Source organism: Vigna unguiculata, chromosome 10 (assembly GCF_037176805.1).
Source record: "Vigna unguiculata cultivar grain cowpea cultivar isolate G323 ecotype 2 chromosome 10, ASM3717680v1, whole genome shotgun sequence".
NCBI classification, from domain to species: Eukaryota; Viridiplantae; Streptophyta; class Magnoliopsida; order Fabales; family Fabaceae; genus Vigna; species Vigna unguiculata.
In genome coordinates, this window is record NC_140801.1 from 47,382,135 (window position 1) to 47,404,164 (window position 22,030).

A 22,030-nucleotide genomic window follows, 5' to 3' on the forward strand; every position below is an offset into this window, starting at 1 on the left:
CTCATAGAACAGTTTTTGTCCTCGCGCCTCTTATGGGTGGTGCTGTGTCATCTCCCTCCTTCTACTCCAAATAAACCCTAAATAAACCCTACGCCCATTTTCTACTCTCTTTCTACTATTTCTCTCAGTTTCTCCTTATCAATCATTCTTGTTTTCAAATCTCATCATTGCTTCTTAACAGTAAGTATATATATGATTTTCTATGTTTTTTATGTTATTATATGTTCCCTCTGTGGTTGGGCACTTCTCTCTGTTATTGCAATGTAACTATTGTATATGTATATGCCTAACTGGTTTTTCTTATAGTGAAATATTAATCATTTCTTATAATTTGTCATGTATGGTTTGCCTAACTGTTCTTTAGCTAAACTGCGTGTCTTCTATCACATCTACTACTGCATCTATTGGTTAAGTTAATTATCAGCAGGTTAATTGAATATTGATTTTGTTTTTGATGTTTAGTTTAGTAAATAGATGATTTTGTTTTTGATGTTTAGTTTAGTAAATAGATGGTTTGTCTAGGTTTTGGAAGATACTTTTGAGAAGCCATTTGATGGGGGATTTTGCACTCTCCAAAGTATCAACTCAAAACTTTGTATCTTTCATGTTGAATGGATATTCACATAATTGTAATTGATACTCAATCTGTCTTTTCAGTAGGATAGTCACGCCTTGCTTTTATCTAATTAAGCTTAAGCTGCTGCCTTCAACGTTGCCCTTTTCGTCTCTACATTACTTGACTGTGAAAGATGCCTCGGACAACCACTCTGGAGTGTTCCGGTTGCCCTCCTCTGCGCGCTTTGACATTTGACTCACTTGGTCTCATCAAAGGTGTTGCCTTTTTCAAATGCCATTTTCTAAGTGTGCCACTGTCTTTTTCTTATCTTTTTTTGGTTTGGCTTGTGTTTTTAGTTGTGGAGGCCCGTGACAAGCAATGGGCAATTCCTCAGGTTGTAGAGAGATGGGGTGAACCTGAATCTTCCAAATGTGTGATGGCTGTTTCAATGATTGATCGCAACTCTCAACCTGTATGTATTGACAAAATGTTTTCTTTTTCTTTTTTCTGTTCTGAACATGTTTATTGTTTGAGTATTTATTTGTTTGTATTTCTTGTCTTCTAATCTACATGAAAATTGGGAAATGTAAACTAAGATTCATGCAGTCCTTAACTGTTGAATATAGTGGGAGTTGGGGTGAAATAGAGAGAAAGTGGGAGATAGGGTGAAATAGAGAGAAAGTGGGAGATAGGGTGAAATAGAGAAAGTAAGTGAGATAGGAGTAAATCATGTTATTGATACTGGTCGAATGTGTTATTTAGTACATGTGTTATGCAGAACAACATTCTCTCTCTAATTGAGGATTATTTCTTAGGAAAATGTTAATGGGTGTCACTTCCTAAATCCTGAAATACTAATTCCTATGATAACTACTTGTTTTGTAACAAGTGTTTCATGAACTCTTTTAACATGCAATGCATGAATTTCACATTAGCCTAATACAATATCATTCAAACCTTATTCATTATGTTGGTTGTTCCACATTGACTAGAGTTATGACCAAATTATCATATGTAAGTGGATGCTATCGCTACCTTACAAACCAGCTTTTGAGAAGTTGAGTTTAACTTTAAAATTCCATTTTCTAGAAGGGTATTAGGCCTAACCTAGCAAAATTATTGGTCCTATCATGTCACCCACTATTGGGCCACTATTGGACTACCCACAATATCTATTCTTGCACTTTGAGATGATCAATTATTGGCATGAGGGAGTGTGTTGGAGATCCCTTGTCAATTAGAGAAATGACCAAATTATCGTATGTAAAAGAATGCAAATTTCACCTTAAAAGCAAGTTTGATGAGATTGAATTAGACTTAAAGTCTACCTTCCATAGTATTATGTCGGGTTTTGATTACATTGATCATTTCATGACATTCAATTCTACTAAAACCAAGTGTAAAGTAAAATCATTTAGAACGTCTTTTTTTGTTATTTCTTGTAGTATTTTAGACATTCCTTAGTCCAGTAAATCTATCTATTTTCCACCTGATCCACCCTTCTCTTCGAGTATACTATACTTCTTGCAATCACCAAATAAGTTTAGTTGAGTTGTCATCTTCTCCTTAATAGGTGCTGCTTGAACTTTCATTTAAATTCATTCATTCCTAATTTTGTTTTTGGAGTGTCAACTGCCAACTCACCTGCTTCAGCATTCTCATTTTTACAACATTTATCTTTACTTTTTTTGCACTCAAGTGCCCCGCATTAACTGCCCAATTACCATGTAACAGTATTGTGGTCTTCTATCTGTTTGGTAGGAGATTTCCTTTTATATGAAAGAAATGAAACCAAAAAATACAACTCTCATTTTTCACCCTATCATTTCTTGTATTGCAGTTATTAGCTGTAGCAAGGAAAAACAATGAGGTAAGTTGATTCAATGTCTATACTACTATTGATTGTTCTGGAAAAAAAGTTTTATTTTCAATGTTAGTTATTGAACATTTAGTGCTTGGCTCTTTATATTCATTCTACAGATTGAAGTTTTGAGCCCTGTGAATGGAGACATTCAGACCACAATTTCGGATGCGAGTGGTCTAGATGATCGTTCGGAAGAGAATAACATTGTTGGTTTGCATTTATTTGGAAAACAAAACTCAGAATTAGATTCCAGGTATATAAATACTTGCTGTTTGACAGTTTATTTTAAGAACAGAACAAGAGAATGTGATAGGAGCTTAGTATCTTATATTTGAAGAAAATAAGAAATTGTCCTATGAATTCGACGGTTAACCTGCATAACTTTGAAGGTCTGCTTCTCCCAGTTCCTAAAGGCTTCAAGTATCTCACAAATGGCTGAGATTTCTCCTCTTAGGCAACATGAGTCGTTTCTTTTATGGACAATTGTCTGACTATTTGTGTAACTAAGTATTGGGGAACTACCATAACACTGAAGGCATTGGTTAGTTGATCAATTAGTTTTGGGTTTGGATTTCAGGCATTAGAATTCCTTGGGAAGACTTAATTCTTGACCCTTGATACTTGACAGGGTTGGAGTAGGGGATCCAATTCAGATTTTGTCACTTTCTTTGTGCTAATGTCCATATTATTAACCTGTATCTGTTAGTATTTCCATAAATATAAGTAGATCTTTAGTTTCCATGTACATGCACTCGTTCTTACATGTTTGAAATGAATTAATTTCTTGCATTATGCCCTTATGTATGTGTTATCATGTCTATGGGCTATCAGCAACTTGATTTTGTGTTTGTGTACTTCCTAAATTATTTGGATGTGGTGGTTGTTTAGGTATTGTACTCTACTTACATGCACAACTAAAGGAAATGCTAGCATAAGGTCCATTGAACTTGCTGATCCATCTACAAGATCTTCCTGTATTGACTCTCCAAAAACATGGAATGTATGCTCTAGTGGTAACATCTTGTGTTGCAAGGTGGACAGAGACGAGAACTTTGCTTTATTTGGAGGGTGAGTTTATTTTTCGTAAGTTTGGCAAATAAACTTAAAAGTTGGATTGAATACAAATGAGTATTAAACAGTTTGAATTCGGCTTTGATAATGAAACCTTTTTGTGAATATAAGTGATGAACAAAATACAAGACAAGTCACCAGGCATGGTAACAAATTGGAAACTAAAAAGATGAAAGGGTATTCAAATAACGAATTGTTCTTTTTTGAAGATCAGTCATAGGTATTTTCCTGAAATAATTTTTTCAAAGAAATTTCTTTTTCAAAAAAAAAAAAAAAATCCTCTTCTACACTGGCACAAACCCAGGATAAATCTGCAGCTTTATGGGCAAACCTACTTCATGTAATAAATTCTAAGCAAATTCTTCATAATAGATGACGTTTGACTCAACCAAATAGTAAAATGAAATAATCACTGCCTTTGGAGTTTGGTGCTTCTGAAATGTGTATTTTTCGGAAATAAAGACTTATGTGGCCTCTGCTATCCCTCCTACTTACTTTTGCTTAGTACAATCTATGGGCCATGTTTAAACTTGGGCCTGAAATATATGACCTCTTCACCTTGATTTGTTTGTGGATGCTAATTTCAAGTGGCATTAAGGACGGCGAGCATCCAGTTACCTAAATTTGTATGAAGTTGAATTTTTACGAGTTTGAGGAAGCCAACGAATCTTCAATAGCAGCTTTTATTATGGAAGGCTCATAAAGTGAGAACCTTAAAGAAATATTCAACCTTACTGCAGAAGCATTAATTATATAACATGAAAATGCGTACCTGTTAACATAATCCTTGAGAATCTAAACAAATTGCCACCAAAACAGAACTGTTATCTCTACATTTTTTGAGCTGAGAAATAATGAATAAGTACTTTGTCTGTAGGAAAGGTGTCGAAATTAACATTTGGGATATTAACAACCTCACTAAGATCTGGAATTCCAAACCTGTGAGTCATTACTTCAACCCTACTTTTCGTCTTTTTTATTAATTATTAGCTTATCTTTCTCCAGTTTATCTTATACTGGTGCACAGTATTTTCAGTGCTTAATTTTATAAATTCTTTTAACCTATGCAGCCACCTAAGAATAACCTTGGTATATTTACACCTACTTGGTTCACATCTGCTGCATTTCTTACGAAAGATGACCATCGAAAATTTGTTGCTGGCACCAACAGCCATCAGGTAAAATTAATTAGTGGATTTGTCTCAAATTCTAAAATAAATGAAGAAATTTAATTTTCTATGTATAATAATCTAATAATGCATGGAATAATCTTCTTTGATATCCTTAAAGTTGTGCTAGATACTATATTAAACTACAAATTTTTCTTTTTCATAACTTTTTTCAATTCAGAAAGGGATAAATTCTTAGTTTCTGTTATTTTTTCCTCGAACACCCTCAGTAAGTTTTCTCATTACTCTTTATTTGCAATGCTGGTCTTTTGAATAGGTCCGCCTTTATGACATATCTGCTCAGAGGAGGCCTGTTCTCTCATTTGATTTTCGTGAGACACCAATCAAAGCACTGGCCGAGGATATAGATGGCCATTCAGTCTATGTAGGGAATGGATCTGGTGACATGGCTTCTTTTGATATACGCACAGGTATCACAAAATTGGAAACTTGTCATTTATTTTGGGCACTATTTACTTTATCAGCGTCTTGTTTATTCTTTATACAAAAATACTTTTTTCTTTTGGACAATGTTGTACATTAGTTATGTGTTGCCAACAATAGTTGGACCTTATTTCTTAAGAAATGCACCAAGCACTTCAAATAGCGGAGTTGTACACTTTTATAGCAATTGATATGAACATGAAATTTGTGATTTCCAAATGTTGGGCAGTTAATTAATTGCTTTAACATTTCCCACTTTAGTCCGTAAAACAAAGGGCAACATTGCTTCATGCTTATATTTACTTTTATTGAGGACAGAATTCAGTGAACTTTTAGTTTAGGTTAAGCATAAGATAATGAGGTATCTATATCATGACCAGTGCTTATATTTTTGGGATTCAGTTTAGGCTTGCGAAATGTCATTTTTATGCCTCGTGCAACCTCTATGCTGGTGATTGTTTCTTCTTTAATTAGGTTTCTGTTACATGTTCCAAGAGAAGTGGTCTCTCAAAATGTGATTGCTTCATTTGGCCTAGTGGGTAGTCTATTCACATTGCAACTACGATATAGACTCCTGGTTGTCAAATGGTGCGACTGCATTAACTTAGCTTCAGTTTGGTACGAACTTTGTATTATTTTGCTTCCGATGTCTTGGATATCACCTATTGTAGAAAAGTGGCAAAAACTTGCTTTGGTGACTGTGTAAAATCCTGTATAATAAGCTTTGTCATGGAGGGTAGATTTGATGGAGGTTAGCCTAATTGCTAGAGGCCATAGGAGACCGTGAAAATCTACACGTTAAATTATTAATAAGGATTTATAGGTCAATATTTGATCTACAGACATGTTTTATTGCATGGAACTGATCTTAATTAGTCAGCGAAGGAATGCTTGTTATTGCTGTTGTCTTTTTTGTTGACTGTTTTTTAATGAGTGCTATTTTAATTGTTTTTAACAAATAATTATATTGCAGGAAAAATGCTGGGAGGTTTTTCCGGAAAATGCTCTGGAAGCATCAAATCCATAGTCAGACACCCTGAGCTACCTATTGTAGCTTCATGTGGTGAGCGCTACTCTGTACTTTTCCATAATATTGCATTTTCTTTTAATTATGGGGAAGCTTCTCTGTTGCACTGTTTGGATCCCTAAAATTTGTTTACTTGTTTCTACAGTTGTTTTAGTTTTGCGGAACAAATTTATATATTACGACATACTATCTACCTTTTAGTAGCTGCTGCATCACCTTTTCTCTGGATGAAAAGTTTCTTGGTCTGGGAAAAATATATTAAGGTTCTGTTATCAATTCAGCTTCATGATCTTTCATTTCAGGACTGGACTGCTATTTACGCCTTTGGGATACAAAGACAAGACAGCTTCTTTCTGCTGTAGGTTTTATACTTTATTTCTTTGTCCATTGCACCATGCTATATAGTTCATGTTATTTGGATGTGTAGGTCTGGAAACTAAAATAGATTTATTGATGTGTCCATTTGAATTTCTAAACTATTTATTGGAATATAACGTGACCTTGTTATGAAGCCTATAAACTAAAGCCCATTAACCTGTCTTAAGATTAAACATATATATTCTAATAAGGACTGTTTTGTATTTCTTTTCACCTATTCATTTCTTTAAGGGTTGTGAGGGCCAGGAAAAAAGATGTTACATTGTGAAGAAACCCAGTTTTTTTATGGCTTTGAAATGGAAACCTGTCTACACTTTAAACTAGGATCTTCAATGGCTGTTAGAAATGTTTGTACTTATTTTCTGCTTATAATTGTAGGCATCTGTAAGTTTCTTTTTTTGAAGTAATTCTTTATTCATGTAGTCATAATCATTTATATAATTTCTTACTGGTTGCAGGTTTTCCTGAAGCAACATATTATGCATGTTCTTTTTGACTCCAAATTTGACCTTAAAGGTTAGTATTTCTCTTCTTTTTCAACATAGTGTTAGATGATCTTCATTGAAAGGAACATAGAAGAAAGACATCGGAGTTTAGTGTCACTGGTTCTTTATTCCTGGAGCAGTCCACTCACTAGTGTCACGCCTTAGCATTAGTTTGATAAACCGCAAAAAAATTGGATCTGAAATAAACATTGGTTACGGGGATACAGATATTAGTATTCTCGGGACATTGTAAAATTATCTACTTGATAAGAGAGTCCTGTATAATTTAGTCATAGGGAATGAAATGGATTTGCTGTTGAATATTAGAAACAGTGACTAAAAACTCCCTTATTGTAGCATATGAAAGAAGCTTAAAATGGTAATCATGCTTCTAAATTTCGAATTAGTAAATATACAATGTTTTATATCTAATTTTTTGTAAGCAAATCCATGCTCAGGAGTGGATTCTTCGCTTCCTAGCAAGGAAAAAACTCAGACAGAGATGATACCAAGTGAGGAAGTTGAAGAGTTGCCTTTAAAAAGAAAAAAATCTTCCAGAAACAAAGAGCACACTGAAGATGGTAGTGAAAGAAAGAAAAAATCTAAACATAGTAAAGAGCGCAAGAAATCCGAAGGAAAAGATGAAGGTGAGAAGATTGGATCAAGAGATGAGCGAAGAAAGTCAAAATTGAAGAAAAAAAAGAGTAGCTCAATTTCAGAGTTGTTATTTGGATAGACCAAGATTAATGTGATACAAAGGTTTCAGTATTCTTTTTTTTCTTTTTCTTTTTGATCTTTTTGTTTCTTGTTCCATGTAGTTTATTCTTTTTGCCTACAAATTGATGCTTCAAATGCTCATACCATTTGCTGTGTTTACATGAGCAAAATGCATAGCTTCAAGTGTATCTGTATCTCTATTTCAAGACTTTGATAAGGTTTTCAAGTCTATTTTACCCATGGACCATGAAATTGGTGGTTACTTTGTTTGTACTATTTTAGTTAATGAGATAAATTTTATATATATATATATATATATATATATATATATATATATATATATATATATATATATATATATATATATATTTCAAATTCACATTCTCAACATATAACTATTTTGTATCCTTTAAATGATTTTGAAGTGTTGCTTGTAAACTTAAAATGTTATGTTTTTTATTGTTTGGAATATCATTATAAAACAATTGAACTATTTTATCAATTCATTCTAATCTTAGTCCATCGCTATCCCTAGTGATAACACAACTCCTTTATTTTTTAAATGAACATCTATTTTATTTGCATTTCTAATATATGCCATTTATCCTTTTCTGTGAATTAAATAAAAGGTACTTATCTCTTCTATTTTATTTTAAATACTATGTTAACTAAAACTTAAATGAAAGTTATGTAATTTAAATATAGTGAACATATACTAATCTCTTAAAATTATTGATTACGTGTAAAAATTGTAATAGTTGTCGTTTCGTGTACGGATTTGTATACATGTTATATTGAATTATTAAGAAAATGACTATTCATATAGTAGGCACGCATATAGACCCTTTTTGCTAATATTACTAAGTAACGCATTTATTTCTAATTAAAAAAATGACATCATATGTTTTAATATATAATAATTAGACTTTTCAATTTGTTGTTTATAAAAATTCTTTATTTTTTCTATTTTAAAAGTTTGACTTCTGATTTTTATAATTTTATTTAGTATGGTATTTTGGAAATAAAATGTGTTATTTATTAAAAATATAAGTGTAAGGAGGGAGAAAATTGACATTTTAGAATTACTAGTGGTCGTAAAATGATGAGATTCGATTATTTTAATAAAATTATCAATTATAAATAGAAAATCTTATAAATAAGTTTCATTATTTTAAAATATGTTATCTTTTTAGAAATAATAAATAATTTTTTTAAAGTTCTTTGACTTTTCTCTGGGAGGTCTTCCTTTTTGTTAATCAGTTTGATGATTAGAGACTGCCTTAATGTTTAAAGTACCGAGTTTTACAAAGGTAGCTGATCAAAATTTTAAATAGAATAAGTTGATTTTCTGCCTTTCGTCTTGGTTCAGCCGATTTCGTCTTGCATGTAGGATTTTTTGAGTTTGCATGTGTTGTCTTTTTTCTTGGTTCAATATGTTTTTGTCTTGCATGTGGGCTATTTTTGGCTTGCATGTGCTCTTTGAGGCATCAATATGGTCTTTGTTGATTAGTGATCATAATAATATGTCATGGTCATTTTTGTGATGTTTTTGTATGTAGCATCATGTGGAACTAAAGGTGTTTTGGCTGTCTTAGAGTTGTGTCAAGTAAGGGAAGCTAGTCTGTGTTTATAATTTGGTGAACTTTGGTTGAATTGAAATATGCATGTTGATTGTTGTGATAATCTGGTTTTGGGTTCTTTTGAATTTCGTGTTGTGAAATGTGTTAGTATATGCTATCTTGTGTTGTGGTGAATATAATGAAATTGAGATTTTTTTTAATGAATTGTGATTTGATAATGAAATTGAATGAGAGAATTCTAAATTGAGCAATTAGCTTGATTGGTAATGAATGAAGCACCGAAGGTTGGAGATGTAGTGGCAACGGAAGTGGTTTGGTGAAGGTTCCTAAGAGGTTAGGTCAACTTAAGGAGGAGGGCTAGAGGAGACATCTAGGAGAATGCTTTAGCAATTTGGACTCTCAAAAATGCAAGTCATGGAGTGATCTCAACATGTATTTGTATTAACAATTCAAGAATAACCTTATAAAGATTGTGGAGTCTCTCATTTATAGTAGAGAGCATCTCCTAAAATGAAAATCAAATGCAAGATTAAATGGAATGCAAATGTAAGGTGGCCATGTGAAGCACATGTGTCTAGATCTAAGATCCACAAAGCGAATCACATGATATGTGGCATGTGCTAAATGTGCAAGTCATGGCTAAGGCTAGATGCAAACTTGGTCTTGACTTTTGTAATTAGGCTTGAATGGCCAATTGCAAAAGCTAGATCAATTATGATTATGAACCAAAACTACTTCTAGTAATTTTACAATTTATTTTCAAAGCATGGCTTAAACAATTGGCCCAAAAATAAAGTCTAATCTAATGTCTTGACATGTCTCTTGTTATTGGGCCTTTGATTGGGTTTAGGCATTGAGGTGCATATGGGTCATGGAATGGGCCTTGACATTGGCCCAAGCTATAAGCCTTAGGGGTGGATTCATCAATTAGTACCAATTATAAATTGTTTTGCATATATATGAACCAAAGAAGAAGTGAAAGGTGCCAGTTAGATTCAATGAATCAAGTAAGAATTTTCCCATTCAATTCTGATTATTGCAATGGTGTTGGTGTTAGGCGCCAACTTAATTTTCCAAGTCTGGGGAAGTTTCTCTCTAGGCCGTTGGGTGTCAGGTTTGCCATTGGGCGCCACTTTTACAAAAAGCCCTTGGACTGGTTTTCGTTGGGCGAGCTTATGTCTCCTTAGGTTAAATTAGAATCAGGGAGCTCCCTGACTCTCTGACGTTGGGCACAATCTCATTGTTGTTGGGTACCATTTCTATTCTATGAAATTTGTGGATTGTTTTTCATAATTGAATGATATTATTGGTCATATTGATGTATTTGGTTATTAAAGTGAAAAAAGTGGTATGAATGGATGGCTTGTAGGGTATTTTTAGGGAGGAAATCCCATTGAAGGTGTTTCTTTAGTGTACACATTAATGTGGGTGTTCAGGGTTGAAGGTTATCCTGAAATTCTAATAACCATTCATACTCAGGAATAGTAAAATAAGTTATGTAGTGAGAGTTGTAGGAGGTTGTAGTTTAAAGGTTTTACCCAAATCATTGGCAATGCTTTACAGAGCAATCGAGGTCATCATAAGTGTAAAACTTCTCGAGATTTCACATTAATGCTTGTATGTATCCAGATAATTAAGTCTAGAATAGTTTGGTTGTATGTATGCTTTTGTATGATATTTGACTAACTCATTGCATTAAAGATGTATGTCGTGTTGTTTTATTTTCTTTGCAATGATCGCTTTATTAGTGTGAGCAGATGAAGTTACTAGTTTAGAGACATCTCTTATGGATGAGCATCCAACTATATGAGTCGACGGCGATATTGTATTATGTTTAGTATAGTTTCGAATAAAATCATAGTATTGTAGCTTGAAAATGTATATATCTGATATATTATTATAGTATTGTCTTTTGGATTATTGTACTAATATACGTTATACATTGGTTTATCTTATCTAAATACTCATAATGAAATGTTTATTTTAGTAGTATTATACTATTAAAATGAAATGTTACATCAATTAATAATGTTACCTATTTTTATGTGTTTATTGTCATGAATAAATCAATTATTTCCTAACTTTTATCTTATTTTATCTCAACTTTAGTGTGTTTTATATTATTTTATGTTTTAGTTGTCTTATGTTTATTTTGCCTCTATTAAGTGTGTTAAGTGAATAGAGAATAATCCTAATAGAAGAAAATAAACAAGAACTTGAGAAAAACTTATAAATGGTATACTCCTATTTTTTATTTTAAAAAACATTTTCATTTAGTTTCTATATATTTAAGTTTTAAAAATATTACACGTACTATAATATAATTCCCTTAAGAAGACATTGTTATTATCAATAATTAAGATTAATTAAATTTTAAATACCTTATAAATATAGCTATGTTTAACTAAATTTTTATTAGAAAAATTCATCATATTAAATTCTGAAAACTTTTTTTTTATTTATTTTCATTTAAGTATTTTATTTTATTTTGGTGGTTAACGAGATAACGTTAGTTTTCTCGTCTTCTACCTATCTCGTCTTCTACTTATTGATCAATATAATGATTTTTCTCATTAATCTTTTTCAACTTATCGATTAACTTATTATTGAATACGCAACAAGTTAGTTGACCATTGAATTGAAGCTAATTGGAAAGGAAATAAAGAAATTGATAAAAGAAAGAGAGATGAAAAGATAAAAATAATGATCTTGTCATCTAATTGATGACAAAAATCAAACAGAAAACATAATTAGATAAAACTAAAAATAAATTAAATATTTAATAAAACACAATTTTTAATAAATATATAATTAAAAATACTCAAATTTATAAATTACTTACCATTTAATTAAACCCAATAACTTGCTTATTTTGAAATTTGATATCCATACACATTCACTCATGATAACAACAACTACTTTAATAAATTAATAATCATAAAAAATTAAGAAAACATATATGTAGTTTAAGAGAATATAAAAAACTATAGAGAATGTTAATCGGTACCTCAAAATAGTAGTTGGTTTAATTAATTATAAAAATTTATAATTAATTATGATATTAAATAAATTTTGATGTAGTAATTATTAATACAGTTTTAATTTATTTAAATACAAAAATGTCATAAAAATTATACGGTTATAATTAATAATTTATTTGATGTATAAAAAAATATAAAATGATTAAATAATAAAATAATTTTAATGTTGTCGTAACATTTAAATAAATTATATTAAAAATATGACTGTTATAAAACTTTTTTATTAAAAAATATAGTATAAGATTCAAATAAAATTTAAAATTCTATATAATAATATTTATTGCTGTAATTAATAATTATTTGATACATAATGATAAATAATAAAATAATAAAATAATAAAATAATTTTAATATAGTTGTAACATATTTAAATAAAATTACATTAAAAATATAATTATTATAAAACGTTTTTTTAAAAGAAATATGGTATAATAAGATTTAAATTATATAATAAATTTTATAATGAAATGACTAATTCAGTATCATATTAAATAATAAAAAATCATTAAATAATTTATTTTAACAAATTAATTTTTTATTTAATAATGTAAAGTGTTTTCTCAATCATAAGTTATCATTATTCAATGTTCTTTATTTTTATTTTTAACTTATTTTACTATTGATAATGATATGTTGATAATGAAATGTTAGTGAAAATATTTCTACAACATTTTTTTTATTAAATTCCAAATGTTATGATTTTATTACGTAATTAAAAATAAGATAGAAAGTTAAATAGAAGTATGAATAAAATTGACGACTTTAAATTCTCTTATTTAATTAATTTAAAGTTATAATTATGTTAAAATTATTTTATTATTTTAAGGTTTTTTTATGCATCAAATAAATTATAAATAACGGTTATATAACAGTTATATAGTCATTTTTGTCTTCTAAGTATACCAAATTATATTAATTATTATTGAGGTTAAAATTCATTTAATATAATAATTAATTATAAATTATTGTAAACTTTAATACTTATTGGTTATATTTAATGACTGTTCTTAGAACACTAGTTAGCGTAACCCAAAGTATCATTGGTCCATTCTCAATGCTCTCCAAATATCATTTATTTATTTATTTTTTTGTAAATTATTAGGTGGTGTAAAATTTTAGTAATCCCAACTAATCTCGTCATTTCTTGGAACCATGAAAGGGTCATTGATATAACATTTAATTGAGTGTAGTATGACATGTAAATAAGTGTTATTAAGTAAAAAATATATATTGATCGAAAATCATAAATACTTTGTAAAGAATTTATGGATTTAGTATTTCATTGAATCCGGATTATAGATGAACTTCTTTATAAATACCAATTCATAAAAATCATTTCGTATTCACTTCTTTAAAATTTGATATTTCTTTTATAAAAAAAGTTAATGATATTTCTTTTATAAAAAGAATAATTATAGCCTTTTTTCTTTATAAAAATAATCATTATTTTCTTTATCCAAAAAGACCTTAGTATTTCTTTTCCAAATGTGTTTTCTCAGTGATGCTATTTGTATAATCGACTATAATAAAATACAATAAAATACGTAAAAATTACATAAATCTTATTATAAAAATTCAAATTATTATAAAAAAAATCATATTTTATTTTTAAATTAAACCATATATCTATTTTGTCTCTACATTTTATAAAAATCACGTAATACAAAGTGTTTTTGACGTAGTGAACGTAATTTATAGTGGACTATGATACAACTATACAACTTTTATCTACAATTTGTTGAAAATAATATTTTATAGAACTTTGATAAAGAATATGAGGGTGCAGAATGAAATATATGGATGTGCAAGAAGAGCCTCTGGGAAATTATTCAGCATACCCATCACTCAACCATCAATTTCTGCTAACAACTTTTGACCTAATTTCCTCTCTTCAGGTATGTATGGAGTGCAGTGAGAAAACATGGGGTACAGGAGGAAATTCCTTCAATTTAGTTAATTTTTTTGCCAAGGAATCTTTACCCTTGGGCTTCTGTTGCAACAACTACCTTGGGTGAAGCCCATTTACAGCCCAGCCTGGTTTTTTTTGGACCCAAACTGTCAGACTTAATTTCTCTTTCATTGGGAATTCCTGGCAAATTAAGTGAGTGATAGAATTCGAACTATTTCCAAATCATATGTCAAAATTCAGAATACAAGATATCTGTTTTATTGATTTTTTTTTATATAATTAACAGTTTTTTATTTTAGGTTTAAAAAGAACAAATCGAAATCTACTAGTTAAAATATTAGTATTTTGTTTAGACTAAACTGGATAAAGAAATGGAGAAGAAATAAAGTGAAAAAGTATTTTATTGCATAACTAGAAACAAAATGAAAACATTAGAAAAAATCATCTTTACTTATTTAAATAAGTGGAACAAATAATAAGCCAATCATTTTATATTAATTTAAAATTATTTTAGTTCATTATATTGTTCTTAAGGTAAATGATTTATTGTTTGAAATTCAATTCCTTATATTTTTCATTTCTTTCTTAAAGACTTTTGTATAGATTTGCATTTGGCGCATTAAAGAGCTGTTTTTTTTTTCACTTTATTCTTCCATTTTCCTGCTCGTCCATTCTCTTTACCAAATAATAGTCAAATTTATTTACGTCATATTTTTTTTGGATAAAATAATTTGCATGTCATTTTTTTAATAAAACAATAAAAAAGTATAGTTTTTCAATTATAGTTTCACTTGAATTTTATTAACATCTATTAATTATTCTAATAAATATTAACGTCAATCTTATTTCATGTGAAATATCCGTAACCTAATATTAAAGATACGGATTAAGAATAATGATTAAGAATAATGAATAATGCAATTTTATTTTTATAAAAGTTTATAGTTAATAAATTAATTTTGTCTTCAATAGGCATTAATGTATTTTTATTTTATTTAGAGGATGAATACGTTAATAAGTGTTATAAAATTGTAATATTCAAACCAAACAAGAAAAATTAATTTGAAAGAGTGACAAAAATCAATATGAAGAAAGGAAAAACTTTTCCATAAAAAATGCAATCTTTCCATCACAAGAATTTGGAAAAGGCAACAAACTTCAAAAAAAAATTCTTTTCAAGATTTAAAGATTGTACCTTTTAAATATTTGAAGCTTTCACATTTCAAATTTTCATTGAGAGACAAAAAAGTATTTTTCTTACTTCTTGATAAAGACGTTAGAAATACTAAAGTGATTGTTTTGTGTTTAGAAAACTATCGGAGGAATAAAAGACAAAAATGTATTTTTATCCTTAGAAAATCTGTTATACAAATTTATACTATTTTTATTAGTATAGTTAATTATTTCATATTTCAAGATAAATGTAGTGGAATCAGGATCATTAGTTATATAATAATGTCTTGTTTTAATTAGAATAAGGTTAAAATATTTTATTGGTCCACGCTTTTGTACCAAAATCTCAAATAAGTCATAAAATTTTTTTAGTCTCAATTAAGTTCATATTTTTGAAAATACGTACCAATTAGATCCATTTTGTTAGTATGGTATTAACAATGTTAAGGATGTGTCATGTATCAGCTCCTCATTTTTTAAAATTTTATATATATATATATATATATATATATATATATATATATATATATATATATATATATATATTTTTTTTTTTTAAATTATTCATGCCACGTTTCACGTTAGTATTATGCCATGTGTCAAGTCAGTATGGTGACACATGTCAAGTCATTGTTTGAATATCAATTTGGTTCATATATTTGTTATTTTGATTCCATTTCAGTCCATAATTTTTTAAAACTTTTCTAATTTCATTCCTCCAAATTGAGACCAAATTTAACTTTTATATAAATGTTATAATGATATTTTTATTATATATTTTAACAATATTAAGTTTACTTAAATTTATATTTTACATTAAACTTTATTTATATTTTGTTTTAAAAATTTAAATATATTTATTTTAAATTGTTACAAAAAAATTTTAAATAATTTATATACAAATGTTAGAGTTGGTTTAAAAATAACAATTTTATAAATTTAAATATAATATTTTAAAATAAATAAATTGAGTTTAATGTAAAATTTTAATTTAAATAAACTTAATATTGTTAAAAATATGTCATAAAAATAGCACTTATAATAAAAATATCATTATGATATTTATATAAAAGTTAAATTTGATCTCAATTTGGAGGGGATAAAATTAAAAAAAAAACAACTGGAATGGAATCAAAAGAACAAATATATGGACCAAATTGAGATTCAGACAATTACTTGACACGTGTCACCATACTGACTTAACTCGTGGTACAATACTGGCATGATACGTGACATAAATAATTCAAAAAAAAAACTAAAAAGTTACAAAAAATTAGGAGCTGACTAGTATCACATCCTTAACATCATATAAACAGAATATACTTAATTGGTACACATTTTAAAAAATATGGACCTAATTGAAATTAAAAAAAATGTTAAGACCTATTTGAGATATTGGTACAAAAACGTAAACTAATGAAGTATTTTAACCTTAGAATAATTAACTATTTCAAATTTCAACTTAAATATACTGAAATCAATGATCATTAGTTATACATTAACTGATGTCTTTAGGCTACTATTATATATTTTTCCTTAATATGGATTATGAAGTTGTGTATTTAATATAATTGAAAAAAATTGATTAGTCTTAACATTATAATTTTATGAGTTCTGGTACTCATTAAAAATAATTAATAAACGTTGAATTGTATAAAAGTTCACAATTAAATGTGACATTAGTTAGAAGATAAAGTGTCCATAAATATTATATAAGTATCATTTTAATTTATTTGATGCATAAAAAAGTTAAAAAATAATAAAATGATTTTAAAATAGTTATACCTTTAAAATAATTAAATAATAAAATTAGTGTCATCAAATTTAACGTCTCTCTGCTATTGTTTAGTAAAATTTTATAATTAATTTTATTATTCACCTCTCAGTTTAATTTTCTATTTTTGTTTTTAATTACACAATTAAATCGTAACATTTTGGATTTAATAAATAAAACATAAAAAATATTTTCACAAACATACCATAACCAATGAGATAATCATAATCACTTCCAATAGTAAAATAAATTAAAAAAAAAGGTTGAATAATGATAACCTCTAATTGATGAACTTTTTTGTATTATTAAATATAAAATTAATTTGTTAAAATAAATTTTTTTAAAATAATTTTTTTTAATTTTTTTGTATATTATTTAATAAAAACATCATTACAAGTGAGAAAATCATTATCACCTACAATAGTACAAACAAAGTTAAATAATGACAACATGTGATGGGAAGAAAATTTAATATTATTAAATATAAAATTAATTTGTTAAAATAAAATTATTTATATTATTTAATATGATACTAGTCATTTCCATTATAAAAATTATTGTATAAAATTCTAAGTTTAATTTTAATCTTATTGTACTATATTCCTTTAAACTAAATTAGTATTATAATATTCGTATTTTTAATGTAATTTTATTTAAATATATTTCAACTACATTAAAATTATTTTATTATTTAATTGTTATATAACTTTTTGTATATATAAAATAAATTAACAATTATATACAATTTTATCCTCTGAATAAATTGAAATCATATTAATAAATATTAAGATTAAAATTTATTTATTATCACGGTTAACCGATTAAATGATTACTCACACATTGTCAAGTAGAATATCTATTGACGCAATTAATTACAACAAAAACCCGAATGGAATTATAATTTTTATAGGTAGATCGGAACTTTTGTTGTTTTTACACAGAAAAAATACATGTGTCCATAAAAAAAAGAAAAAACACTCTCAATTAAGCTAATACTATATACACTCTTCTCTGTTTCACTAACACACTCCCCTCTCAATTTATTTTCCCTAAGTAACCCAAAATACCCCTTTGTCTTTTCCACATTTGCCATCATTTTCACTGTCTCCCACTCACCAAATATTCCTTTTCTTGTCTATGATCCCCAAAAGGGTGAATAACACTTACAATAAAAGTGTCCACTTGGCCCAGCTCATAGATGGCCTTAGCCCATGTGAGGTAGGAAAAAAAAAACTCTCCATCAAAAAAGTTCACAAAGTAAAAAATTTCACAAAAGTGTTGCAGGTCAGGATCAACCTATAGGTTTTATTTTCAACATGAAAAATATATTATTTTTAAAATATATTATTATCTATGGGACAGACCCGATGATCCGAACGGGTCCAACGACCCAAACAAAAACAATGACCCAAACAGGTTCAACGATCCTGATAATCACGACGATCCAGACGGACTTAACCACAAATACAACAAATACTTCTAATTCACAAAAATGTTTAAATGAGTATAAAATATGTGCAATATATATTATCTTAATTTTTTTAAATAGCGATAGGAAGATAAACGATAAAATGTATTAGGTAAATTAAGTCATGTTTGATACTCTCAAATTCTCTCTTTTAGTCTATTACTTGTTTCTTTTAAATCAAAATATATTTTTCTATTATATTTTAGATTTTATATCTAAAGTAGCTAATCTATCGACACATTTATTGCTTTCATGAAAAAAATGTGCGAAACTTTAATTTAGTCATAAAGGATATCCTTATATTTCTAAAGTACCAAGACATAAATAATACTAGAATTGTTAAAAGAATTAACAATTAGTATAAATTCATTTTCTAGTCACAAGGAAGCACTTCTAACAACAACCAACTCAATATTCGTCAATATAGCACCTATGAGTTCAGTCTTCAGAACAATATCAATTTTAAGATAAAAAAAAAAAAAACTTATATTTTCATTTCTCTTTCCTCTAAACATACTGCACAAACCACAAAATCAATATATCCTTAAACAATATCATCTATATTACATTCTTAAAAACATCATTAATATTTATAAAATATGTTTTAATTATTAATTATACTAAAATAATTTAATATAAAAAGATAATCATTTTTTTAATTTATTTAATTAAAAATATTAAATAATCAATTAAAAAATTTAAAAAATACATATATAATCAAATATTATATATATATAAGTAAAAAATATAAAAAATACCAATATATCTATATTCTGGATAATTTATAAAAGGGGTGATTTCTTTCTTATATTACCTGATCTATTTTTGAAAAGATTATGGATAAAATTAAATTGTATTTCGTGTATAGAACTGCATTATATTGAAATTACAATATTTTTAAGATTAAAATCTCTAATAATATTAACAACTTCGTATTACTTCAATACGAAGTCGTGTATTTCGTATACAATTTCTTCGTATTAAAAATAAATTCACTCATTTTGAAAATTAACCCTATATTCTCCATTGACAACATGTCATGTCGTGATCTATGTATGTGATTCTTCGATGTGAACTCAGCACCATAAATTTGAGAAGTCCTCTCAACAAAAAATGGTTGGTTCAGTAAATATTAAATCTATATTTCATAAAAGTACGAGTTCCAAAATACTTTAGTTTTACGAGTTTGTAAGCCTTAAATTTATGTTTAATACTTAGGTTTTATGAGATTGGTTCATGACATAAAATTAAAATTCTGGATTTAAAATAAGATTCTATATCATAAAAATAAAATATTATTATCTTATCTCGAAAGTAAATATTTTAATTTTATAAATTTTTAAAATCTTAAATTCATATAAGTTCTTCGGAAAACATCTCAATTTCATTTAATCATAATAAATTTTTATACAGAAAAAATTAATATTTAAATATAGCTGTGATGGATCTATGTTCTGATTGTTTGGTCGTTTCCTTAACGAGTTATGATGATTATAATGATTATAAGTGTTATTAAGTCAATTGTTAATCTCATTCCATCCAAATTAAGAAAATAGAACTCCACCTTTAATTTAATGGGTATTTTGAAAATTATTTGAGCTATTAAAATCATATTTAAAGTTTGGAAATAGTTAATAATATAGTTTTACTCTCACAAAAAATTATAGTTAACTCTAACATTAAATTAAATGAATTTTGATCACAATAATTATTAATACAATTTTACTTTATTTAAATAACAATAACAAAAATGTATATAAATGTAATTAATAATTTATTCATTCATTCAAAAATTTATCATCTTATCATCCACACATATTTAAAACAAACAAGGAAAACAATAATTTAAAGGAATGACAAAAAGTAATACATAAAAGGAAAAAAGATTTCATAAAAAAATATAATCTTTCCAGCACAGAAGAATTTAGAAAATACTAGAAATTTCATAGAGATTGTTTTTTGCAAAAATTAAAAACATACATTTCAAACATTCAAATCTTCACTTTTCAAACCTTTATATTTTAAGTTTCACCGTGAGATAGTCTTTAAGCGTCAGAATTTTTTTTTTATTGTTTCTTAATAAAGATTGTGAAATTTTATAATGTTTATTTTGTGTTTAGAAAATGATTGTAAGAATAAAAAAACAAAAATATAATAATATTTTTGTCTTTAAAAATGTTATATAAATTTATATTATTTTAATCAGTCAAATTAATTATTTCATATTTCAACATAAATACAGTTGAATCAATAATCATTAATTATACTTTAAATAATGTTTTATTTTAATTAGTGGAGTTAATTATTCCAAACTTCAATATATTAATATAGTATCATATAAATATAATTAAATATTTCTTTAAAATCATTATTAGAATTTGATAATTATATCATATTCTAAATTAACCAAAAATCACATTAAAAATTATATTATTTTTAAATGGTAACAAAATATATTTCATGATACTTAATTAGTTTATAAGAAGTATTTCATATCTTAATTAATACATTAATTTGATTAAATTATTACTAATTTAGTATTTAACCTATAAGTTAAAGAAAGGAGTTTGGAATAATACATCTTTTGATAGCAAGAGTAATGTAAATTATCCATACAAGTCACATTCATATAAATTTATATTTGTATGCATATATTAATCCAATAATATGATTCCTAGAAGTGAAAGTGATTAAGTGGTTTTCATTTTTGAGACAAATAGAAAAGATGTTTATTGAAAACATGTACATTGAAAACCAAAATGTATTTGGTCCAATGGTTGGAGTAATGCATGTGATTGGTGAAATTGTTGGTTTTTCCATGCTGCTATAAGAGAAAGTTTTGTGCTACAAGTTAATAAACACATTCATTACCATTAAATTTCTTCTAAATTTTGTGTGATTCAAGAGTTCTCAGGAAACTAGTAAATTTGCTTTATGGGATTGTAAATACATTTATTGGAGAGAGGTATAGAGTGGTCCTCTTAAAATCAGTCTTGTCCTTTTTTTTTTTCAAGTACCAACTTCTTTTTACGAAAATATTATTTTTGGAAAAATAAAATTAGGGTTAATCGTGTCATTTGTAATGAAACAGCTATCTGATATCATTTAATGTTTAATCTCAAATATGGTATATATATTTTGAAAATTGATGTTAAAGATCTTGTGATAAATAGAAATAATATGAATTTATATTATATAATATAAATGAGTATAAATATTATCTTACAATTGATATATAAAATTAATTTTAATTTAAAATTCATCTTTTCGAGATTAAATTTGATAAGCTATTAGTAAGGGAATATCTTTGAAGATTTTATTTCTTGTGTGGAAGATGCATACAGTACCTTCTGTTCAAAATTGTTCAAAATTTT

The 22,030-nt window shown here is 27.2% G+C and overlaps 1 protein-coding gene across 2 annotated transcripts; it reads left to right on the forward strand.

Moving 5' to 3' along the window:
- Positions 1-7,973, forward strand: LOC114167573 (Transducin/WD40 repeat-like superfamily protein). Of its 2 annotated transcripts, XM_028052672.2 has the most exons (13): positions 1-180; positions 658-831; positions 913-1,028; positions 2,397-2,426; positions 2,537-2,673; positions 3,309-3,488; positions 4,369-4,432; positions 4,562-4,669; positions 4,938-5,091; positions 6,078-6,167; positions 6,434-6,489; positions 6,968-7,025; positions 7,453-7,973. In XM_028052672.2, the coding sequence occupies exons 2-13, from the start codon at positions 750-752 to the stop codon at positions 7,728-7,730; spliced, it is 1,353 nt and encodes a 450-aa protein (XP_027908473.2). In that variant the 5' UTR covers positions 1-180; positions 658-749; the 3' UTR covers positions 7,731-7,973. The 2 variants fall into 2 exon arrangements, with proteins under 2 accessions (XP_027908473.2, XP_085523367.1); XM_085667241.1 differs by having other exon boundaries at positions 658-1,028.
- The last annotated feature ends 14,057 nt before the right edge of the window (positions 7,974-22,030 follow it).